The sequence below is a fragment of the Artemia sp. Qi Xiang Cuo genome, chromosome 6, assembly GCF_049724085.1.
Source record: "Artemia sp. Qi Xiang Cuo chromosome 6, ASM4972408v1, whole genome shotgun sequence".
In the NCBI taxonomy this organism is placed as follows: domain Eukaryota; kingdom Metazoa; phylum Arthropoda; class Branchiopoda; order Anostraca; family Artemiidae; genus Artemia; species Artemia sp. Qi Xiang Cuo.
The window spans coordinates 70,110,821-70,130,718 of record NC_142799.1 but is presented as its reverse complement, the minus strand read 5'-3'; the positions used below and the strand labels follow the sequence as shown (position 1 = coordinate 70,130,718).

Genomic DNA, 19,898 nt, shown 5'->3' with positions numbered 1-19,898 from the left:
TGCATAAATGTCCCAAAAGCAAAGACGGATTGGTACTTGTTTAGTATCCGGGCAACACGCGATAAGTGAAGTTTGGTTAATGCTAATGAAATAAAACAAAGTATGATAAAAATTTAATAGTTCAGAAACAAATTTGGGCTATATACCGTATTTGCACATTTGGGGGTGTGGGGGTAAAGCATAGTATATACTAAAAACCCAGCCTAACCTAGGTACCTTTTTTCGCCCCTTCAACCCCAAAAAATTAAAGTTTAAATCTTTGTCACGGAGTGAGCAATACCTCACAATGCAGTAAAAACCTGTTTTTCATATACCATCTTTGAGATTCTACAAGCGGTTCTTCTCGTGTTGCCCGGATACTAAACAAGTACCGACAGATTTTTATCTCGCATATTTTTATTGCTAGGCTTATAATGAACCATAAGCGTCTTGGGAATGCGCGAATTTCTCATTTCACCATCTGTGACTTACAAAAACCATGGTTGCTTCCAATGATGTTCAGCCATATTTCTGAAGTTTAAACGAAACATGTCGCGTGTTGATTTTTAATTTCATTTTGCGATAAAAAAAAATTGGCAGTAAAGCAGTAACGATTAATATAAAGATCCATATAAAGAGAGATCCACGATGAAATAGAGATCCACAGTGAAAGCTGAATACTTTCGCCCGTCGTCGAGGGGCCTTCTCGTCGGACGTAGTGTTAGAGGAAACAGCATCCAAAAATAATAGAGACTGGCAGTAACATATCCAGTTCTGGCATTCAAAATTTTTTAATTTGCCATTTTGAAGTATTGTAATTTGTTAAAACTTGCATCAAAATATCCAGATGTAAAAATTACCTCAGGTAAGATCAATTTTTCAATCAATCAATTTATTCAATCAATAAACATAGCTTCACCTCTCCGTCATGTAGAAAATTTATTTAACGATTGCTCCCACTCCCAATCTATCGATTTGAATATAAAAAAAAAGTACAAATATAAACCAGTGCATTTCGTTCACCCCCTTCCCCATGCATAAGAAAAAATCCAAGAAGAAAGATGTTAATAAATCTTGAACTCACATAGAACAGTGTATACACGGACATAAAGGGACTCAAATAATCAAAACACCTATTATGATTTGTGGTTATAATAACACCCATTCGGTTCATTCACCGACTCAATTCATAACGAGCAAGTCCGAACTTCATGTAAACAAGAGCTAAGTCTTTGCTCGTTGTAAGCACGAGTCGAGTCAAAGGTTTGGCCGCCTTGGTTCGAAAAAGAACTAAATCTTGACTCGATGCAAAAGCGTCTTAAATCCAAGGGCGCCCGCAGAAAATTTTCCAGGAGGGTGGCAGACGCCAGAACGGCAGTGGTGGTTGGAGGCGCGGGGACATATTTTAGGATACGCTTTCTTAGGCGTAAGTTTATTTTTAAATACATTTAGAAAAAAAAAATTTCAAATAAAATGAGTAACAAAATTTGCATACAATATGAAACCAAACTCGGCAAATTTTAAATTGTGAAGATTCCTCGCAAAAGGACCAATCTATTTAATCTAAAACATATTTTAACTATTATACATAGAATCTTTAATCGATTATGACCCAACCATAGAGTAAAAGAAAATCAGACTCAAACCAAAATTATAAGATTTACTGCTGCTCAAGATTACAACAGGTGTAGACTAGTCTTTATGCAATAGCCTAAGCCTTAGAATAGGCTACAGAAAGAGTAGAAATAGGAACTTAAAAACACTTTATCATGGAGATATTTTAGGCTCTGATTTCCTTCCTGGAATTTGCATTTACCTTCCCTCGGGCAACATATTTCTAAGATCCCAAAAGCCCCTAAAGTGGGGTTTTGCCAAGATCTTCACATTCCTAAGGGTCCGTACTTACAACTTACCCTGCCTGCATAGATACTCCATTTTGATTTTATAATGGCCATATGAAATACAACTATTTCATGACAGGACAATTCTCCCCCTTGAACTTAAACCCCTTATATTTTCGGATACTTGAAGAAAAAATACTGAATAGCGAAAGAAAACTAAACTTAAAGTTCAGCTGTCACATTGACCCTATTTCTTTCGATACTCAAATTCAAAAAAATAAAATAAATAGGTTCAAATAAAATAGTTTTACTATTTTTTTATACATTTATCTGAAGGTTCATGGAGAGTTAACAGTTTGGGTATTAAAATTTACTTTTTAAAGGCATCTGACCCCCCCCCTCCACCTACACAATGAGTCATTCTTCCTTCATGATAGCTGATCCACAACCATACATCACTAAAGGAAAGTCTATAAAAAATAAATTGAACCAACTTAGTTAAATCCAGTACCGTCACCTTACGGCACTGCTAACTTTACAACTGGGAAGCATAAAAAAACATAATTTGTTTGGTATTTCTATATCGATTAGCTTCTTGGAATTCTAAATTGATTGCAAATTGATCTTTTGGGGGCAAAGATGCACTTTGGTGTCATAAAATGGCAGAAAACAACAATTTCCCATGGCACAATCTTTATAGTCACTTAAAAAAAAAACTTTTAATTTACGTTCGAATAAGCTCTTTCTCAATTTTCTAGGATACTTGATTTGATGCGCTTATCCCTGGAAAAAAAACAACAACAAACAAACATACATCCACGATCTCTTTTCTGGAAAAAAATTGAAATTCCACATTTTGTATATTGCAGGTTGAAACCTGGGTAGGGTTTACTGATATGATGAATCAAATAAAGCCATTTTCGCTAAGATTCCTTGTTTTTCGATCACCCCTAGGAACGAAACAAAACTAATAAACATGCATCCACAATCTTTGTTCTGAAAAAAATATACAAAACTCCACATTTTGTAGATTGGAGTTCAAACGTTAGGGTTCTCGGATATGATGAATCTAATAAAGCAGTTTTCTCTGAGATCCGCCTTTTTGGGAGTGTTTAGCTCTTTTTCCGAAAATTTGGCAAATTTTCTCAGATTTGTAGCTTTTTGTAGGCAACAATAAGATGAATTTAGTAGGTAACAATAAACTAGAGTTTGACCTAAGTTGGAGAAACCCACTACAGGGCCTGGAATTCAATTTCTACGGTGAAATTATGTAAATGGGGATTGATGGGGACGATGGGACGATGGGGATTGATGGGGACGATGGGGACGTGGGGACGATGGGGATTATCGTCCCCTGTAGATAATCCAAACTACAAGAACAAGAGGAGCACAAGGATTTTAAATTTATTTCAGGTTCAAAATAGGTATCTAACACCTCAAATACCTCCTCAGCCTACCCCACCCCCACCCCCAAGACGGCAGCCTTTTTTTCAAAAAAAGTGAATGCTCTTCCCATTGTTTGAACCATAAATAAATATCTTGTCCTCTGATGTAGGATGAGTGTTAGTTCTTGTCAAGTACCTCACAAGCCACCTGACCTAAACTTGTACCTGACCAACCTCACCTAGCAAAATCGAGTCATGCAAATCCACCTACGCAAATTTCCCCTGACGGACAGAGTACTTAGACAAAACTTGTGAAGTGCTACATTAATGTTCTTTTTTATGCAAAAGTCGTGCAACTTAAATTACTACTTCACATTGAAATAATAAAAATTAGCTGCTATTGGCGAGGTCGGAAGTACATCGACGCTTCTTAATCTGACATTGATAGAAATATACTTTTAGCTGTCACACTAACCCAAAGAAATTTTCCAAAATTCTAGTTATGTTGTAACCACCCGAGGTCTTTGGTCGTTGCCGTGGTCATTCACCCTCGTTTTTGATTCAATCACACTAAAGAATTTTTGATCTAACGACTCAGAAAATGCGGACGTCCCCACGACCATTATTGGGCAGGTGCCCTTGAAAAGACCCAAAAGCTGAAGAAGCAACGTAACTTGCGGCTCTACCCAAATTATTGTAAAACTATTCAGCAGAACGAATAGATAGTGAGAGTTGTGAACTCGATGGTTTCGCTTTTTACCAGTATGATATTATCTAAGTGGGTCGAAGAATTTTTTGGATTTTACTGAACATTGAACTTGAAATTACCTGGACTATATTTGTGCTAATTTTAAACGATTATTAGGTAAGTATAACCTATTTAAATACCTTCTAAGTTAGATTCATAGGGGAAGCTATATGGGACCAATGATAGGATATAAATAAATAGGCTAATATAAGCAAATAGGAAAAAGGGACTTGACAGGGATCATTTGGCGAATGAAATCAGGATTGGGTAAATTTTTCGTTATTCATAATATTGACTTACGAATAAAGTAAACATACCACTCGATGTTTTTTTATGCTCTTTCCAAATAAAATAATCATTTTTGTCGGAAATAAATTTTACCTCCACCCCTATAGGCTATATATACCAATTCAGGGTATATATTTGTACATTAGGGGGGTGGGGATAAATTTTATTTCTGATATAGATGAGAGATAAGTTTAAACTTTACCCCCACCCCCTGATGTGCAAATATATACCCTGAATTGGTATATAGGGGTGGGGGTAAAATTCATTTCCGACAAAAATCATCATTATATTTGGAAAGAGCATAAAAAAAGGCATCGAGTGGTATATTCACTTTATTCGTAAGTCAATAATATGATTTGGTAAAAATTTACCATATACATATATATACCCTAAATTGGTATATATAGGGGTGGAGGGGGTGTATAATTCATTTCTGACAACAATGATTATTATATTTGGAAAGAGCATATAAAAAGCCATCGAGTGGTATGTTTACTTTATTCGTAGGTCAATAATATGAATAGCGAAAACTTACCCAGGATTGGCCGCGGAAATTATTGTACGGAAAAGATTATTAGACATGCAGGAATTTCTTTGAGACATTGCTTATTAATTCGATTACGTATGAATTACTGTCCAAATTAAAACAAAGAAAAAAAAGGTGAAATTTCAGGATACTTATGTCTTATAGCCACCACACTCAAGAAGTGAAGTTAGGTTAACCCTAATGAAATTAAATAAAAAATCAAGTTTTTTTACCTGAAAGCAAGGAGCGACATTAAAACTTAAAACTAACAGAAATTATTCCATATATGAAAGGGGTTGTCCCCTCTTCAACGCCTCTCTCTTTACGCTAAAGTTTTTTATTGTTTTAAAAAATAAAGTTGTGAGACAGATTCAAACTTTAGCGTAAAGAGCGAGGCGTTGAGGAGGGGACAGCCCCTTCCACATACGGACTAATTTCTGTTCGTTTTAAGTTTTAATGTCGCTTCTTACTTTCAGTTAAAAAACTTGCTTTTTTACTTGGTTACTGAACCTTTTTGCCTTATTTTCGAAAATAAGGCAAACTTCCTGACTAAACTTGATGGGTAAGACTAAACTTGATAAAACTTATATTTGAAATCAGCATAACAATCTGATTTTTTGATGTATCTATTGGTATCAAAATTCCGTTTTTTAGAGTTTGGTTACTATTGAGCCGGGTCACTCCTTACTTACAGTTCGCTACCACGAACTGTTTGATATACCTAAATACGAAGTTTTAGAAATAGGGAAGAGTAGAGAAAGGAGCTTGGAAACACCTAATTAAACACCTTGGAAACGCCTTGACATAATTTAGGCTCTAAATTCATTCCTGAATGTTTCATTCTCCTAATGCAACTAGACTTTTTTCCTAGATAGCGAAAACCTCTCATCTAGAATTTTCAGATAAAAAGATAGTTGAAATATTACAAAATAAAAATGAAACATGCACGAATGTAATAAAAGAAATTATTCAAAACATTAGGTGATGAGTTTATCTTAGAAAATATTCAAGTTCAATGAACTTCAACTCCGGAATGGTTCCAGACCTTAAATTATGCCCCAGCGTTAAAAAGTATAGCATAGGGCAGAAATCAAGTAGGAAAAAGAGAAACATATGACTAAGATTTTCTACTCCGTGCTCTTAACCAAATACAGTAATAGCGGTCGTCACAATTACTTCCTAGCCCTCCTCCCTACCTAATGAGGTCAGATATAACCTTAGGCTATTTACTATAGATTGCTCATTTTATGGGTTTGCAATTATCTTCTGAGCTTATTTTTCATCAACAGTTGGTTCACAAGGCCAAACCGAGCCATTTTGAAAAACAAAACAAACGAACTCTAATGGGCACTCTGACGGTGTTTTCATCAAGCTTTTTAAGGGCCAAACACAATTAGCGTTTTTCAAACTGAAAACAGCTCTTGCAAATAACCTAGAAAAAATATTGGCTTATAATATGCCCTATTGAGTAAATAAGGGAGAATAGATCCGTTGGGATGTAAGTGCACCATATTAAATTATATCCAGGTCAACTGGGTGAACTAAAATATTATTATTTGCAGGGTATATCCTGGCTAGTTGACCCGGATACAAATTACTATGGTGCACTTACGTCCCAACGAATCTGTTTGCCCTTATTTACTCAATAGGGCATATTCTACGCCATTTTTTCTTTCTATGTTGACGCTCATTTTCGTGCTTGGTATAAGCCTAGAATTGGAGATATTGAAAAGGAAACATGTTAATAATACAATCATTACCTCATAATAGGTAGAAAAAATTGTATTTAACAAATTTTGGAAGCAATTCAACTATACCTTATAACCACCCACCCCACCGCTAATGGCCAAATATGAAGCCCAAATTATATATTCCCCATGTGTTTTACCATGCGTCACTAGCTTACTTAATGTGCAACTTGGTGGCTTGGCTAAGCAGATTGTCTTCTTTGACGGTCTATGTTTTAGAAATTTAAATCAGCTTACCTAGAATACAATACCTTTTCTATGAAAAAGTCAGCTTATCATTTGCATATATATACTCTTAAAACGCAGGAAGAAAATATTACATTTGTCTTGCCCTTTACTTTTTTGATCAGAAGAGAAGTAAGCTGGATGATGGCAAAACAAGTGCTATGTCTACTAGTGAGCTTAAACGTCTATTTATATTAGTCGTACGTTATCAAGTATGGACATCTCATTTTAATCATAACATAAGAGCATTTTTTTTCCCCAAATGATTATTTTCTCTTCTGTTGTCTCCAGATCACCAGTGATAAATTAAAATTATATAAAACAAAGATGAAGATAAAATTTATCAATAAGACAGTGAAAAAAATTGCACTAGTAATGATAAAGTCCAAATTTTAAATGGAATACTCGTCATTCGCAGAAATCTTTTTGGGGGGCCTGATAATAGAAAAGAAAAATTTGATCATATGAAATTATTTGGTAATTCGGAAAAGTCCAAATTTTAAATTGGGTACTTACCCATTCGCAGAAATCTTTTAGGGGGGCCGATAAATAGAAAAGAATTATTTGATGATTTGAATTAGAAGCACCCTGAAACTTGGAAAAAATTTGATTCTGGAGGGGGTTCGGGCCCCAGTCCCTCCCTTTCTTATGTGCTTGTAGTAGGGTTATTCAAATAGTGTAGTTAATTTTTTTTTATTTGTTATTTAAGGGTGAACATTCGAATTCAAAATTCTAAGATTTGCTTGACCGGAATTCAAACGCACATTCAACAGTAAAAATACAAGATACACGCAATAAAAGAGAATCAGACAGTCCGTGGTAACAATCTGTAAGTAAGGAGCGACTCGGCTCAATAGTAACCAAAACTCTAAAAAACAAAATTTTGATATCAATAAATAAATCAAAAGATAAACTTGTTATGCTGATTTTAAATATATAAGATTCATCAAGGTTAGCGTTGCCCATCAAAAGTTACGAGCCTGAGAAAATATGCCTGATTTTTGGAAAAGGGGATACAGATCCTCTAAACGTTAAGGAATCTTAATGAAAATCACAGCACCAGATTCAGCGTACAAGAAAACCCTACTGTAGAGGTTGCAAGCTCCTATATATAAAAATGTGGAATTTTGCATTTTTTACCAGAAGAAAGATCACGGACGCATTTTTGAAATTTTTTTCCAAGGGTGACGCATCGAAATAATGGTCCTAGGAGATCGGGAGAGGGTGCATTCGAACGGAAATTAAAAGTTCTAGTGACCTTTATCTGTGACAAAAAAAAATTGGAGGGCAACTAGCCCCCCTCTGACACCCCTTTCCCCAAAGTTGTCTCGTCAAAATTTTGAAATGACCATTTTGTACCAGCATGGTTGAGGATTTAATAGTTATTAGCTTTGGGAGTAACATGACCCCCCACAGTCCGTGGGGAGAGGCCTGTAAGTTTAAGAAATTTTCCCGTAGTTTATGTATAGTATTTGTTATTGGGAAGTTTACAAACATTTTTCGGGAAGGGGGATTTGTAATTGGGGTGGGTTTCCGTAGGGACAATTTTCCATCGAGAGGGAAATTTCCGGAGGATGAACCTCCAAGGGTAAATTTTATACTGGGGGGATTTGACAGAATTCCTACACGGAATTCTTTTTATTTGTCTTATTTCCTCTTTGCCAAGTCAATTTTGCATGTGGGGATATTCTGGGGGAATTATCTGGGTTTTTTTCAGCGTGTTTGGATTTTGGGGATTTCAGCGAGGATGGAATTGTCCGGAGGGAGTTTTACGGCAGGGAGGGGGTGTCTTGCGTGGGAGCAAATTTCTACGGAGGAAATTTCCGTGAGGGGAGAGAGGAATTTTTCATGCAGGGTGGGCCAGGTTAACAGCATTATTTGAAAAATGATAAGAAATTAATTTGAAAAAATTTAAGTTTTTTTAACTGAAAGTAAGGAGCAACATTAAAACTCAGAATAAACAGAAGTTATTCAATATATGAAGGCGTTGCCTCCCTCCTCAATACCTTGCTCTTTACGTTAAACTTTGACTGTTTGTCCCGTTTTTTTAAGAACGGCTCAAAAACACCTACATATTCTACGCATAGATGAGTGAGTTCACAAATCTTTAGAAAGAAGGGGTCTTTAAGATAAGTCCTACTACTACTACTACTACTACTACTACTACTACTACTAACAACTCACCGCATATCCAAGCCACCTGAGGCCAACACAGCTACGCACGCTCCTCCTCTATCCTAGTCTATTCAAAGCCTCCCTTTTTACACCCGCCCACGAAGTTCCCATTTCCTTTAAATATTTCTTTATGATGTCCTCCCACCCCAGACGAGGCCATCCTGCATTCCGTTTAGCCCTAGACGGTTGGCCGACATGAACAATCTTCGGCAATCTGTCATCCTTCATCAGAACAACGTGCCCTAGCAACCTCAACCTTTCTTTCATTATAGCTCTAGAGAGCGGGATTGAACCTCATTTTTCGTATAGCCTATTGTTTGAAATATGGTCAGTCAGCCGGGTACCCAGAATAATCCTTAAGCAATTTCTCTGGAAAACATTTAGCAAATCTTCATCCGCTTTTCGGAGCGCCCATGCTTCAGAGCCATATTTGACCACTGTGATCACTGTAGCCTCTAATATCCAAATGTTGGTTTGCAGACTTATCTTCCTATTCTTTCAAACTTTTTTTTAACTGTGAAAAAACACCCTTAGCCTTGGCTATTTTAATCTTAACACCTTCACTGTTCCCACCATCATTAGCAACAATACTACCAAGTTAATCGAAGCTGTCAATATCATCAGTCTTTTCATTACCCAACGTCACCTTTTCATCTTCACTTATTCCTAGCCTTAGTGACTTCGTCTTCTTAACATTAACTTTTAAACCTATTCTAGCACCCTGAACTCGCAAAACCTCTAAAACTTCATTCATTTTGCTCACACTTTCCTCTAGGATGCTTAAATCATCAGCGTAATGTAAGCCCAGGAGACTTTTCCCTCCCCATTTGATTCTGTGGTCTCCCATTGCCTTTCCTGCGCTCCTTAATACGAAGTCCATCAAAATAATCCATAGAAAGGGGGATAGAACACAACCCTGCTTAATTCCAGATTTAATACAAAACCAGCTGCTAGCCTCATTTCCTACCTTAACCGCAGCAGTGTTATTCTCGTACATAGCACTAATCGCTTTAATGTATTTGTCTGGTATACCATACAAGGATAAAACCTTTATTAAAGGTCTTCTATCAACAGAATCGAACGCTTGCTCATAATCTATAAAACTGAGGAACAAGGTGTTTGAAAACTCAGGCACTTCTCAATTATTAGTCTAAGAGTGAAAATTTGGTTGACACATCCTCTACCTTTTCTAAAACTGCACTATTCTTCTCTTAAAACTTTGTCTGCGGCATCTCTCAGTCTAAAATGTATCATATTACTAAGTAATTTACTACCTACAGAGACCAGACTAATGCCTCGATAATTACCACGCTTGCTTTCATCACCTTTCTTATAAAGTGGCTTAATTAAGGTTTTCCTAAAATCGTTTGATACTTCCCCTTTTTCAAAAATCATATTCATAATCTTCAGTAACTTATTTCTAACCTCAGAGCCACCATATTTAAGAAAATCATTTACCTTATTATTATTTAATAATATTTATTTTTTATTCCTTTTAGTAGTTTCGCTAATTCCTCCTCACAAAACAAATCTTCCTTCACATCCAAGGTATCACAAACTTTTTCATTTTTTCTCTATATCTTTTCCTGCAACTCTATCTCGATTAATCAAATTCTCAAAATGTGCGATGTATCTCTCTTTAGTTTTTTCCTTATTTCTAATTGCGGCTCCATTCCTATCTTTAACTGGGCCAGGTCCGGATTGACTACCCCCTCTCAATTTGTTAACATGCCAGTACAATATTTTACTATTATGCCGTCTAGCTGTTTCTTCCAGATCCTCCCTACCCCCCCCCCCCTTCTTACTGTGTGTACACACAAAATCTTGTGCCTTTATAGGTTTTTTTTTATCCTCTCTCTAGTGTCATATTAACCCACAGACAGGTTAAATAAAAACCGGATTTTGTACGACCTTGCAACGAGACAAGTATTCGAGACAGGTAGAAAAATGCTGCGCAAACAATTTGCTTGCTTTTTTCTTCCTGTGTTGATGACCGACCCTTGTGTTAACCCCGGGTTGTAAATCTTCCTTTATTTTTGTTTTTCTTCTGATAAAATATTAAGGTATGGACGGGTATTTTCCCTGAAAACACTGCAGCGAACTATTAGGTTCGCTAAATGATGCTAACAGTAGTGACTAAGCGACCTTAACGAAATAACAATCTCTTGCAATAAACTAATATTTTAATAAGATATTGTGTGAGTGAGGTACTTACTACCCTTTTTCTCTTCAATTTGATTTTATCAGTCTTAGCTGAACTTCCTCGGGGTGGTGATATTGAGGCTTGTTTGTAATAATTTTTTGATCTTATATTTGTAATTGAAACAGACGCGTACGCAGGGGAGCCTCCGGGGCCAACCCCCCCCCCGCCGAAATCTCATGATTTTTTATTTTCCCATAATCTTCTGATACCTCCCACAGATTAAGGGATTTGAAGGATTTGGGCCCCCCACCCCCGAAACAAATTCCTACGTACGTGCCTGAATTGAAAGCTGTTATTTTATTGTTTTATTTTTTTCCTAAGAACGGCTATTGCTTACAATGTCAAATATCCCTACACAAAAAGGCTGGTTGTGAAGTGTTTCCAAAATTTGCTGAAAACACATGCGAACTACCAGTTGGGAAAGGCTTATATTGAGGATTTAGAGAGAATAAAGAACGTCTGTAGGGGGGATCCAATTTTCGGACACTTCTTAATTCAAACTATAAAGATTTTTTATTGACCCCGTCCCCGAAAAATTTCCTGTGTAGGCTACGTACCTGGGGGGGGGGGGCACAACTTAAATTTAATTATTATAACTATGAAAACTGTTAAAAACAGGAAACGTTAAAAACCTCACAGCAACGTTTGAGATTGGCTCTTTAGTTAGCAAAAATGGTTCCTAAAAAAAAAAAAAGTTCATATGACTGAACCTATGGAGACGAACCTATACAAACAAGGCCTAGACAAAGATAAAAATATTAGGTACTTGTCAAGAATCCAGTAGTCAGCGAGAAAGACCGAGATGCTACATGAAAAACAGGTTTTCTCTGGCTTGTGAGGTGTTACTCACTCTGTGACAAAGATTTAAACTTTAGTCTTTTGGGGTTAGGGGGGCTAAAAGGTACCTAGGTTGGGTTAGGTCAGGTTACGTATTTAATATATGCTATGCTTTACCCTCACACCCTCCCCCCTAATGTGCAAATATATAGCCCAAATTTGTTTCTCAACTATGATATTTTCATCCTATTTTGTTTTATTTCATTAGCATTAACGAAACTTAAATTATCGCGTAACTACTGGATTCTTCACAAGTACCGAAATTATACCAGTGTGAAAACAGTAACTGGCCCAATGACAACATACTACTATATAAAATTACAATGTTGTTATCAGTTACGATGGGTTGATAAACAGTATTGATGGGCTGATGAAACCCAAATCAAATTCCGACCAAAAACCATCTAGATGGATTAGTCTACTCAGCAAACATAGAAATAACTCAACAAAATAGCTTAATATTATAATATGTTGCTGGGATTAAATAAAAATAAAATTCAAGATAATCTTATATCAACTAAACTTAAAGATTTGTTTCCAGCTATAGAAGAGGATTAAATTTGCCGGCAAAATCCCCATGAGTATCCTAGCACCGAACAATCACTACAATCCGAGCAAATTTTTCTCTACAACGCCTGTCAACATTGAAACGCTTCTTTTAACTGGTATTATACTTATTAAATCTGTGATTGGATAAATAAAATCATATTAAAATAAAAAAAGTGCTAGCTTTTTAATGTCTTACTTGTATTTATAAATAATTGCTCGAAAAGCTGGGAAATTGGAAGTATAACCAAATGCGTACATAACGGTACTGTTGAAGACTTATTTGAAAGTGAACACAAAATCTCAGGATATTTTGTAAAATTTTTCCGGATATAGCTTTTCGTTCACTCAAAAACAAACTGTTGGGATGTTGGAAATATATTTAAATATATACAAAACCATAGAAGCTTAAGTGATACAGTGATGCTCATCCATCTAAGCGTAGAGTGGGGGGAGGGGTAATGGGGGTGAAAACTGCTCTCTTATTTAAGGAAACCCCGTTTCGTTTCGAAAAAGGAATACACTTTAATTAGCCTTTTTTCCCAAGGGATTGCTATACAAATATTATACTTTATTTTAAGGAGCGGGGGGTTCAGGGACAGAGAGCCTCCCCCGTATTTAAAATAATCCTGAGAATGATATCCAAAAATTGTATAAGTAAACTATTCTTCAAATGTAAGTAGAGGGCGGTATTAAAACCAAATCGTGACTAAAAGCAATCCGTTACTTGAAAGTTCAGTTGTATGCTAAGGATATGTTGAGCATTGGCTGCTTGGAAATTAGAGCACTGATCCTTGTTAATTCTGTATCTGGAGCAGAGAAATGGGCTCGTCTCAGTAGTGGTATAGTGGACAGAGAGTCAATCAATGTAAGTTAATAGTATGGTTTCAGATGATTGTTATCGAACGCCTTTAGTATTAGTATCTCAGTTGTCCGAAGCTCAGTGGAGAAGAAGAAATAAAATTTGGGCATTGCTGCACAAACCATTGGGTAAAATTCTGCTTTAGCTACTTTTTGCTATCTTGGAAAGTAGTTAGGAAAATGAAACTTTCAGGGATGGGTCTACAGGCTAAAGTATGTCCTGTGAAGGTATTTTGAAGCACCTACCTCCACACCTTCTCCCTCTAGAGGGTCCTGGCCTTTGATGACCTATACAAATATGTGTGTTATAAAAGTGAAGACTTGCAAAATAGATCTTTTGCTTAAATGAAGTACAACAAAATTGTTTTCAGCTGCACAGCTTTGCTCAATCCCAACTTATAAAGTTTTAAAGATATGCAAATACATTTCCTAAATTTTGAAAAAAAAAACAATGATATGGCTTAAAATTCTACTCTAATAACAGGAATTGCATTTTCAGAACTAAAGCCAGAGAAAAAGAAACTGATAACCAAAAATTAAGATAAACTGTTGTTTTGTCAAAATTTCAATATGTATATTCTTTAAGAAAGACCCCTTAATCACAAAGGTCGTTATTTAGAATAAATAGCTCTTTTGAAAGTACTAAAAAATCTTTGGCTTAAAGAGCAAGGTATTGACTAGGGGGTGAACCCAATCATATACGCAATATTTTCTGTTCGTTTTATGTTTTGATGTTGCTGCTTACTTTCAGTTGAAAAACTTGTTTTTTTTTATATTTAATTTCTGATCTTTTTTTAAATAATGCTGGGAAATCCTGCACCTCCTTCATAGCAATGTCCCTTTCCCCATGAAAACTTCCTTCATGGAAAGATCCTCCCACATAACCCCCGACCTGTCATGTAGACAAATTTCAGGACCCTCTAGAGGGAGAAGGAGTGGATGTAGGTACTTGAAAATACCTTCTCAGGACATACTTTAGCCTGTAGACCCATCTATGGAAGTTTTATTTTCCTAACCTAACCCCTTTCCAAGATAGCCAAAAGCAGCTAAAGTAGAATTTTACCAACCATTGGGTTGAAGATGGAATAAAGTTTAAGAGCATCTGGTGAAGGCATTTTACTTTTTATCGACGTTCTTGTACTTCACGTTTTCCATGCTTCATCATTCGAGTAATGGAATTATCTAGAGCCAGGTGATGAAGGCGACAATAAAGAGGGGGGTGTCATCTTCCAAGGAGGACAACCCACAAAATGATTCCAAGTATACCAACTGTACTAAGTAATTGTTTATTGCGAAATTTGTTGTGCTGATTGCGTAAATTATTGCGAAGCAATAATTTTTCAAGTTAGGAAGGGCTGGACAAGCTTCAACTCTGATTGCATGCGGAAATTTGAAACACATGCATTATCAATTAATGGTAAAGATTGGAAACTTTTAATAATTCCGTCCTGAAATCAAACAGGCCTTGTGAATTTTGCTCTATGAGAACCAAGCTTTGTCATGACCACGACTTGATCTGATGCGGTACCACAAAGTCGCAAATAAACAGGCAGAATAATCGGAAGCAGTCAAGAGAAGTACAACATAAGAACTAAATTGATAAGTTTTAAGGGTAAAAATAAGAAGAAAAAAATAATCGGTGCTACATTCCTAATGCAAATTTTAATTCACGCCTGCAGAAGAAATCGCACGAAGCAAAAAGACACTCAGAAAGATCAGAAGTAGATTTGATGACTTAACTATATTTTTATTGGTACTTGTCTAGATTCCGGTAAGCACGCGAGAAGTGAAGTTTCGTTAATGCTAATGAAATAAAACAAAATAGGATAAAAATAGAATAGTTTTGAAATAAATTTGGGCTATATATTTGCACATTAGGGGTGGGTGGGGGGTAAAGCATAGCATAAATTAAATACGTAACCTAAGCTAGTCTAACCTAGGTACCTTTTTGTCCCCCTAAGCCCTAAAACAACTAAAGTTTCAATATAGTACCCGGAGTGAGAAACCATACAGCGTCTCATATATTATCTCATATATTATACAGCGTCTCATATGAATTTCCGGGTAATGCATATCTGATCTTTGCAATACAATTATCGCGTGCTTACCGGATTCTAGACACGTTCCGTTTACGTTTTTATTTTTAATAGTTATTGTTGCAAATAATAATAAATGTAAGGTAACAATTGTAAAGCTCAAGACTAAAAAGAAATTAGCCTTTACATACCTCAGCCTATCTTACTCAGTCAAGGCCGTATCCAGGATTTTTTTCTGGGGGGGGGTATTTTTTCGGGGAGTGCAGTTTACTAAAAAACATTAAAAACGCATCAAAAATTTGCTTATTTGAATTTTTAAAACGTTTTAAAGTCGGTCAAATATTTCAGAGGGAGGGATTCCAAATCCCCCCCCCCTAGATACGGTCTTGTACTCAGTTCCCCTTAAACAGATTGCGTGAAAGAATTCATTTAAAGCACTTAAAACGGCTAAAAGCACTAGTCAAGATAAAGCGAAAATTTCTATTTAAATGTGAGTCTATGATCACTGGAGCTTTGCATTAACTAAACAAAGACCAATTCTAAAGACGTGAGATTGTAAAAAAAAAACTTCTTCCTAAAGGCAAATTTTGCTCAGCGCACGCGATACACGACGCACGAAAAGGCAATAAGAACAAATTGGACACTTAACAACCTTTCAAAGAGATCGAATTCCATGTACTTACGAATATTTTTCTCGGAAGGCGATTTCAGAGGGGGGGGGAGAGTTTGGATCCGTCCAAACTCTTTTTGGATTTGTAAACTTGATGAAGGTGGCGCAGTGCAATGCCTAAAAAAAGTATGCTCTTATGAAGACATGTACAAACTTTGCAGATTTCCATTTTTCTTTTTTTCTTTTGTTCTTCCAGTTACAGAGTCTTCTGGAGCCTACATCGGAGTCTATTTTTGTGCTTCTTTTGGTGAATCAGGACAGTTCCTACTCTTAGCGGGGTTCTCTAAATATGTTCAAGGTGACGTGGTGCAATACCTAAGAAAAGTAGGTCTATGCTATTGAGGAATTTAGGGGATTTAGGGATTAATCTTTCTTGCAATTTTCCTAGTGGACAAATGTCGTCAACAAACCTTGACATCGCTATTTATCCACGATTTAGAACTTCCATGCAATGGGGTTGTTTTCATATATGAATTCAGAGGAGGAAGGGACAAGAAAAGATGATATTAGTCGATCGTTTACGGCCATCAAAACTGATGCTAGTCTAATATGCCATTGTGTTCAAGTATACTAAATGACCCTTTTCTCTTATCAATGGTTCATCTGATTCCCAAGTAAAACAAATAAAAATAAAGTAAAAGTCTAAATACTACGGACCCAAAAGTTGGGAAAATAGTTACAATAAGGTAATTGGTATTTTCAAAGTATTATTTACTATTTTTTGAAATTCTGCAAACAAATCCCTCAAAATGAAGTGAAACTAAGATTAATAATCACTTTTGAGAAAATAGGGAGAAGGAAGATAAACAAAAAAAAATTGAAAAAGGGAAACACCCTGGAATAAAATGACTAAGGGCCCTTCTTTTTTTAGATATTGGATGTCCGTTCTGAATAGCAGAGGCATCACCTCGATTTTTTTGTTTAGAGGCAATGAAGTTAAAATACTAAGGATGGTGAAAATAAGGCTTGGTAGGTTGAATTTGTTTGGTAAGCCATATACTAAAAATTAAGAAAAATCGGGAAGCCATTTTTTTATGAGAAAGCTCTTTATGGCCATTTGGTAGTAGTAGGTGCAAATTTTAAAGAAAGGAACGTGGGTGAAAAATCAGTGCAGAATAAGCTAAAACCGTATGGCCCGAAATTGCTTAAGAATTTATAGCTTTCTTTTAAGGTGCAGCTGTCTTTAGAATCAACAAATTGTTAATGTCGGACGGAGAGCATTGTCAATTTAAGCTAATTAATTTAGATTATTTATTTTTACGATTCAATGTGGCTGCACCAACGAAAATGTGAGACTACACAAAAAACTCTATAAACCCAAAGAACAGAAAGAAAAATCTCAAAAAGTCGCAGTTTCCAGGTATGAATAGACCTAAGATTGGTCAAGGGGTATAAAATATTTTAATTTTTAGCGTATAAAGTTCCTAAAACAATTTGAGTTTGTCGAATCCAATATTATTAAATCTAATCCTTGCCAACCTATCCAATTCTTTTTCTTTCAGGTTACCGGTGATAGAATGAAGTGTTCCTTTGATATAGTGGACCGCGTTCTCGCGTCTGGTTTTTACAGACTTGGTGGAATCATAGCAAGACATCCCGGTTATTTTATAATTGTCCCTATTTTGTTATGTGCTGTATTTATAACAGGGTTCCAGCAGCTGCAGTATGAATCGGACCCTGAATATCTATTCGCCCCTACAAATGGACAAGCGGGATATGACCGAGATATTATTGAGTCTTTATTCCCAGTAAATTATACGACTAGATTTCACCCCCTTCGAATAACAAGAGCTGGACGATTTGGAAGAGTTATTATAGTCACTCAAGACGGTGGATCGTTGTTGAGAAAAGTGGTGTGGGATGAGATAGACCTCCTTGATCAGCTGGTTAAAAATATAACAGTGACTTTTGATGAAGATGAATATGGGTGGGAGAAGCTGTGTGCCACTTGGGGGGACCAGTGCTGGACTGACACAATCCTTGGCATAAAAGAAATAATAGCAGAAGTAGAACAATCAGAAACTCACTTAGTGTATCCTGTGATGCTCAACCCGGTGACTTTTGAAACATATATTCTTCCTATGTTTTTCGGTGGGCTTGACGTGAATGAGAATAGCACCGTTGATTCTGCTGCCGCTCTGCAGCTTCATTATTTCATCCGTGCCCAGGATAGAAAGCAAGACATAAGGTGAGCTATGAAATTATGTCACATATATAGGCTATAGTTTTGATAACTCTTTCAGTCAATTCTTTCATGTAATTTTTACCAGATCGTTTATTGACGATCTTTGATGTTATTCAAGTTCAAGTTCAAGTTCATTTAATTTCTCAATAAATCACTACAAGACAAAATAACACTTTTACAATATGAATCAATGGAAAACACAATATTTACAGAGGGTGCCTACACAGTGAGTTATACTCGAAAACAGGCTCTCCAAAAAATAAAAGAAATAATAATAATAATAAAAAACGATGAAAAGAAATGATAATACACTAGATATACTCGGAAGAAAATGAGTCACCACACTGAACCCACAGCCCATACCTCAAATCAATAAATTACCACATAATTAAATATTTATCAACAATAGCACCGACCTACATGACTTCAAATAAATGAATAGTTATCTATAATTGCTTATTAGATATAGTTTGAATTTAGCTATAGAAACTGGAATTGAAAAACGCGAATATATATTACTTTCATAAATTTTCCAGAACTTTATTATTGAATTTTTAGGAGAAAATCTGGATCTTTCAGTTCGGATTCTAGGGCAAAGTAATTTGGCGGAACTTCTTAAACAATAACTATTCTGGACAAAAGAAACTAAAGAGAAGTTACTAGAATTTAAAGCCAATGGTAATAATTATTTTATTTGTTTTATTCTGAAAAGGGCACAATTTGTAGTAAGGACTAGATCAACTGGCAATATTCTTAAAAATGTATAAAGGCTCTTATTAGGGGATTTATCGGGGAGGGAAGAGGGGGAAGGAAGGAGTTCTTTTAACGTACGAAGGGCATTATTTTGAAGACGTTGAAGGGGCTTAATAAGAGATTTGAAAGTATTTAAATAAGTAATTGGACAATAATTAAAATAAGAATGGATTAGAGAATAGTAATCTAACTTAAGAGCAGGGAAATGGAGATGGAACTTTAGATACCGCAGTAGCCCCGCATTCCATTCTAGCTGTATCCTTAGCCTATCAAGCTGAAGTTTCAGAGGTAAATTTTTATGAACTGGTAGCCCTAGATACTTACAATACTCCTTCCTGGCAATGGTAACTAGTTCTCCGTTAAAACGGACAGATATTTGGTAAATCGACGGTACGGCATGAGAAATTCGAGAGAAGATAATAAAATGTGTTTTCGAAGAGTTTAACACCATGAGGTTGTCAGAAAACCACTGCAATAGCTTCTTTAGACCAAAACATAAGTTTTCTCTGATGGATGATTCATCTGTACCTGTGACAGAATTAGCCGTGTCGTCTGTGAATAGGACAGCAAATCCATCATCGGTGATAGCGTTCAGAACGTCATTGGCGTATATTAAAAATAGTAGAGGTCAAAGAATTGAACCTTGTGGTACTCCTACCTTTTCAGAACATGGCGTTTTTACCGATCTTACTGCACCTCCATCCACAAAGTGATTCCGACCACTGAGGTAAGACTGGATGAGTAAGAGAGCATTACCTCTTATTCCGCAGTTGTCAAGCTTATCCAGAAGAATCAGATGAAAAATCGTGTCAAACGCTTTTTTTACATCCACAAATATTGTAGCTGGTATCACATTACGGTCCATCGCATCATTCAAAAATTGTAGCAAAAC

General features: G+C 36.0%; 1 protein-coding gene across 1 annotated transcript in view; it reads left to right on the top strand.

Moving 5' to 3' along the window:
- Positions 1-3,912: 3,912 nt before the first annotated feature.
- The window catches only part of LOC148951557 (patched domain-containing protein 3-like), an 88,876-nt gene continuing 72,890 nt past the window's right edge, over positions 3,913-19,898 (top strand). The window contains exons 1-2 of the mRNA XM_089091196.1: positions 3,913-4,070; positions 17,571-18,256. Of these exons, the coding sequence (XP_088947322.1) occupies positions 17,586-18,256 (671 nt within the window). The 5' untranslated portion in view covers positions 3,913-4,070; positions 17,571-17,585. The remainder of the gene's footprint in view (positions 4,071-17,570; positions 18,257-19,898) is intronic.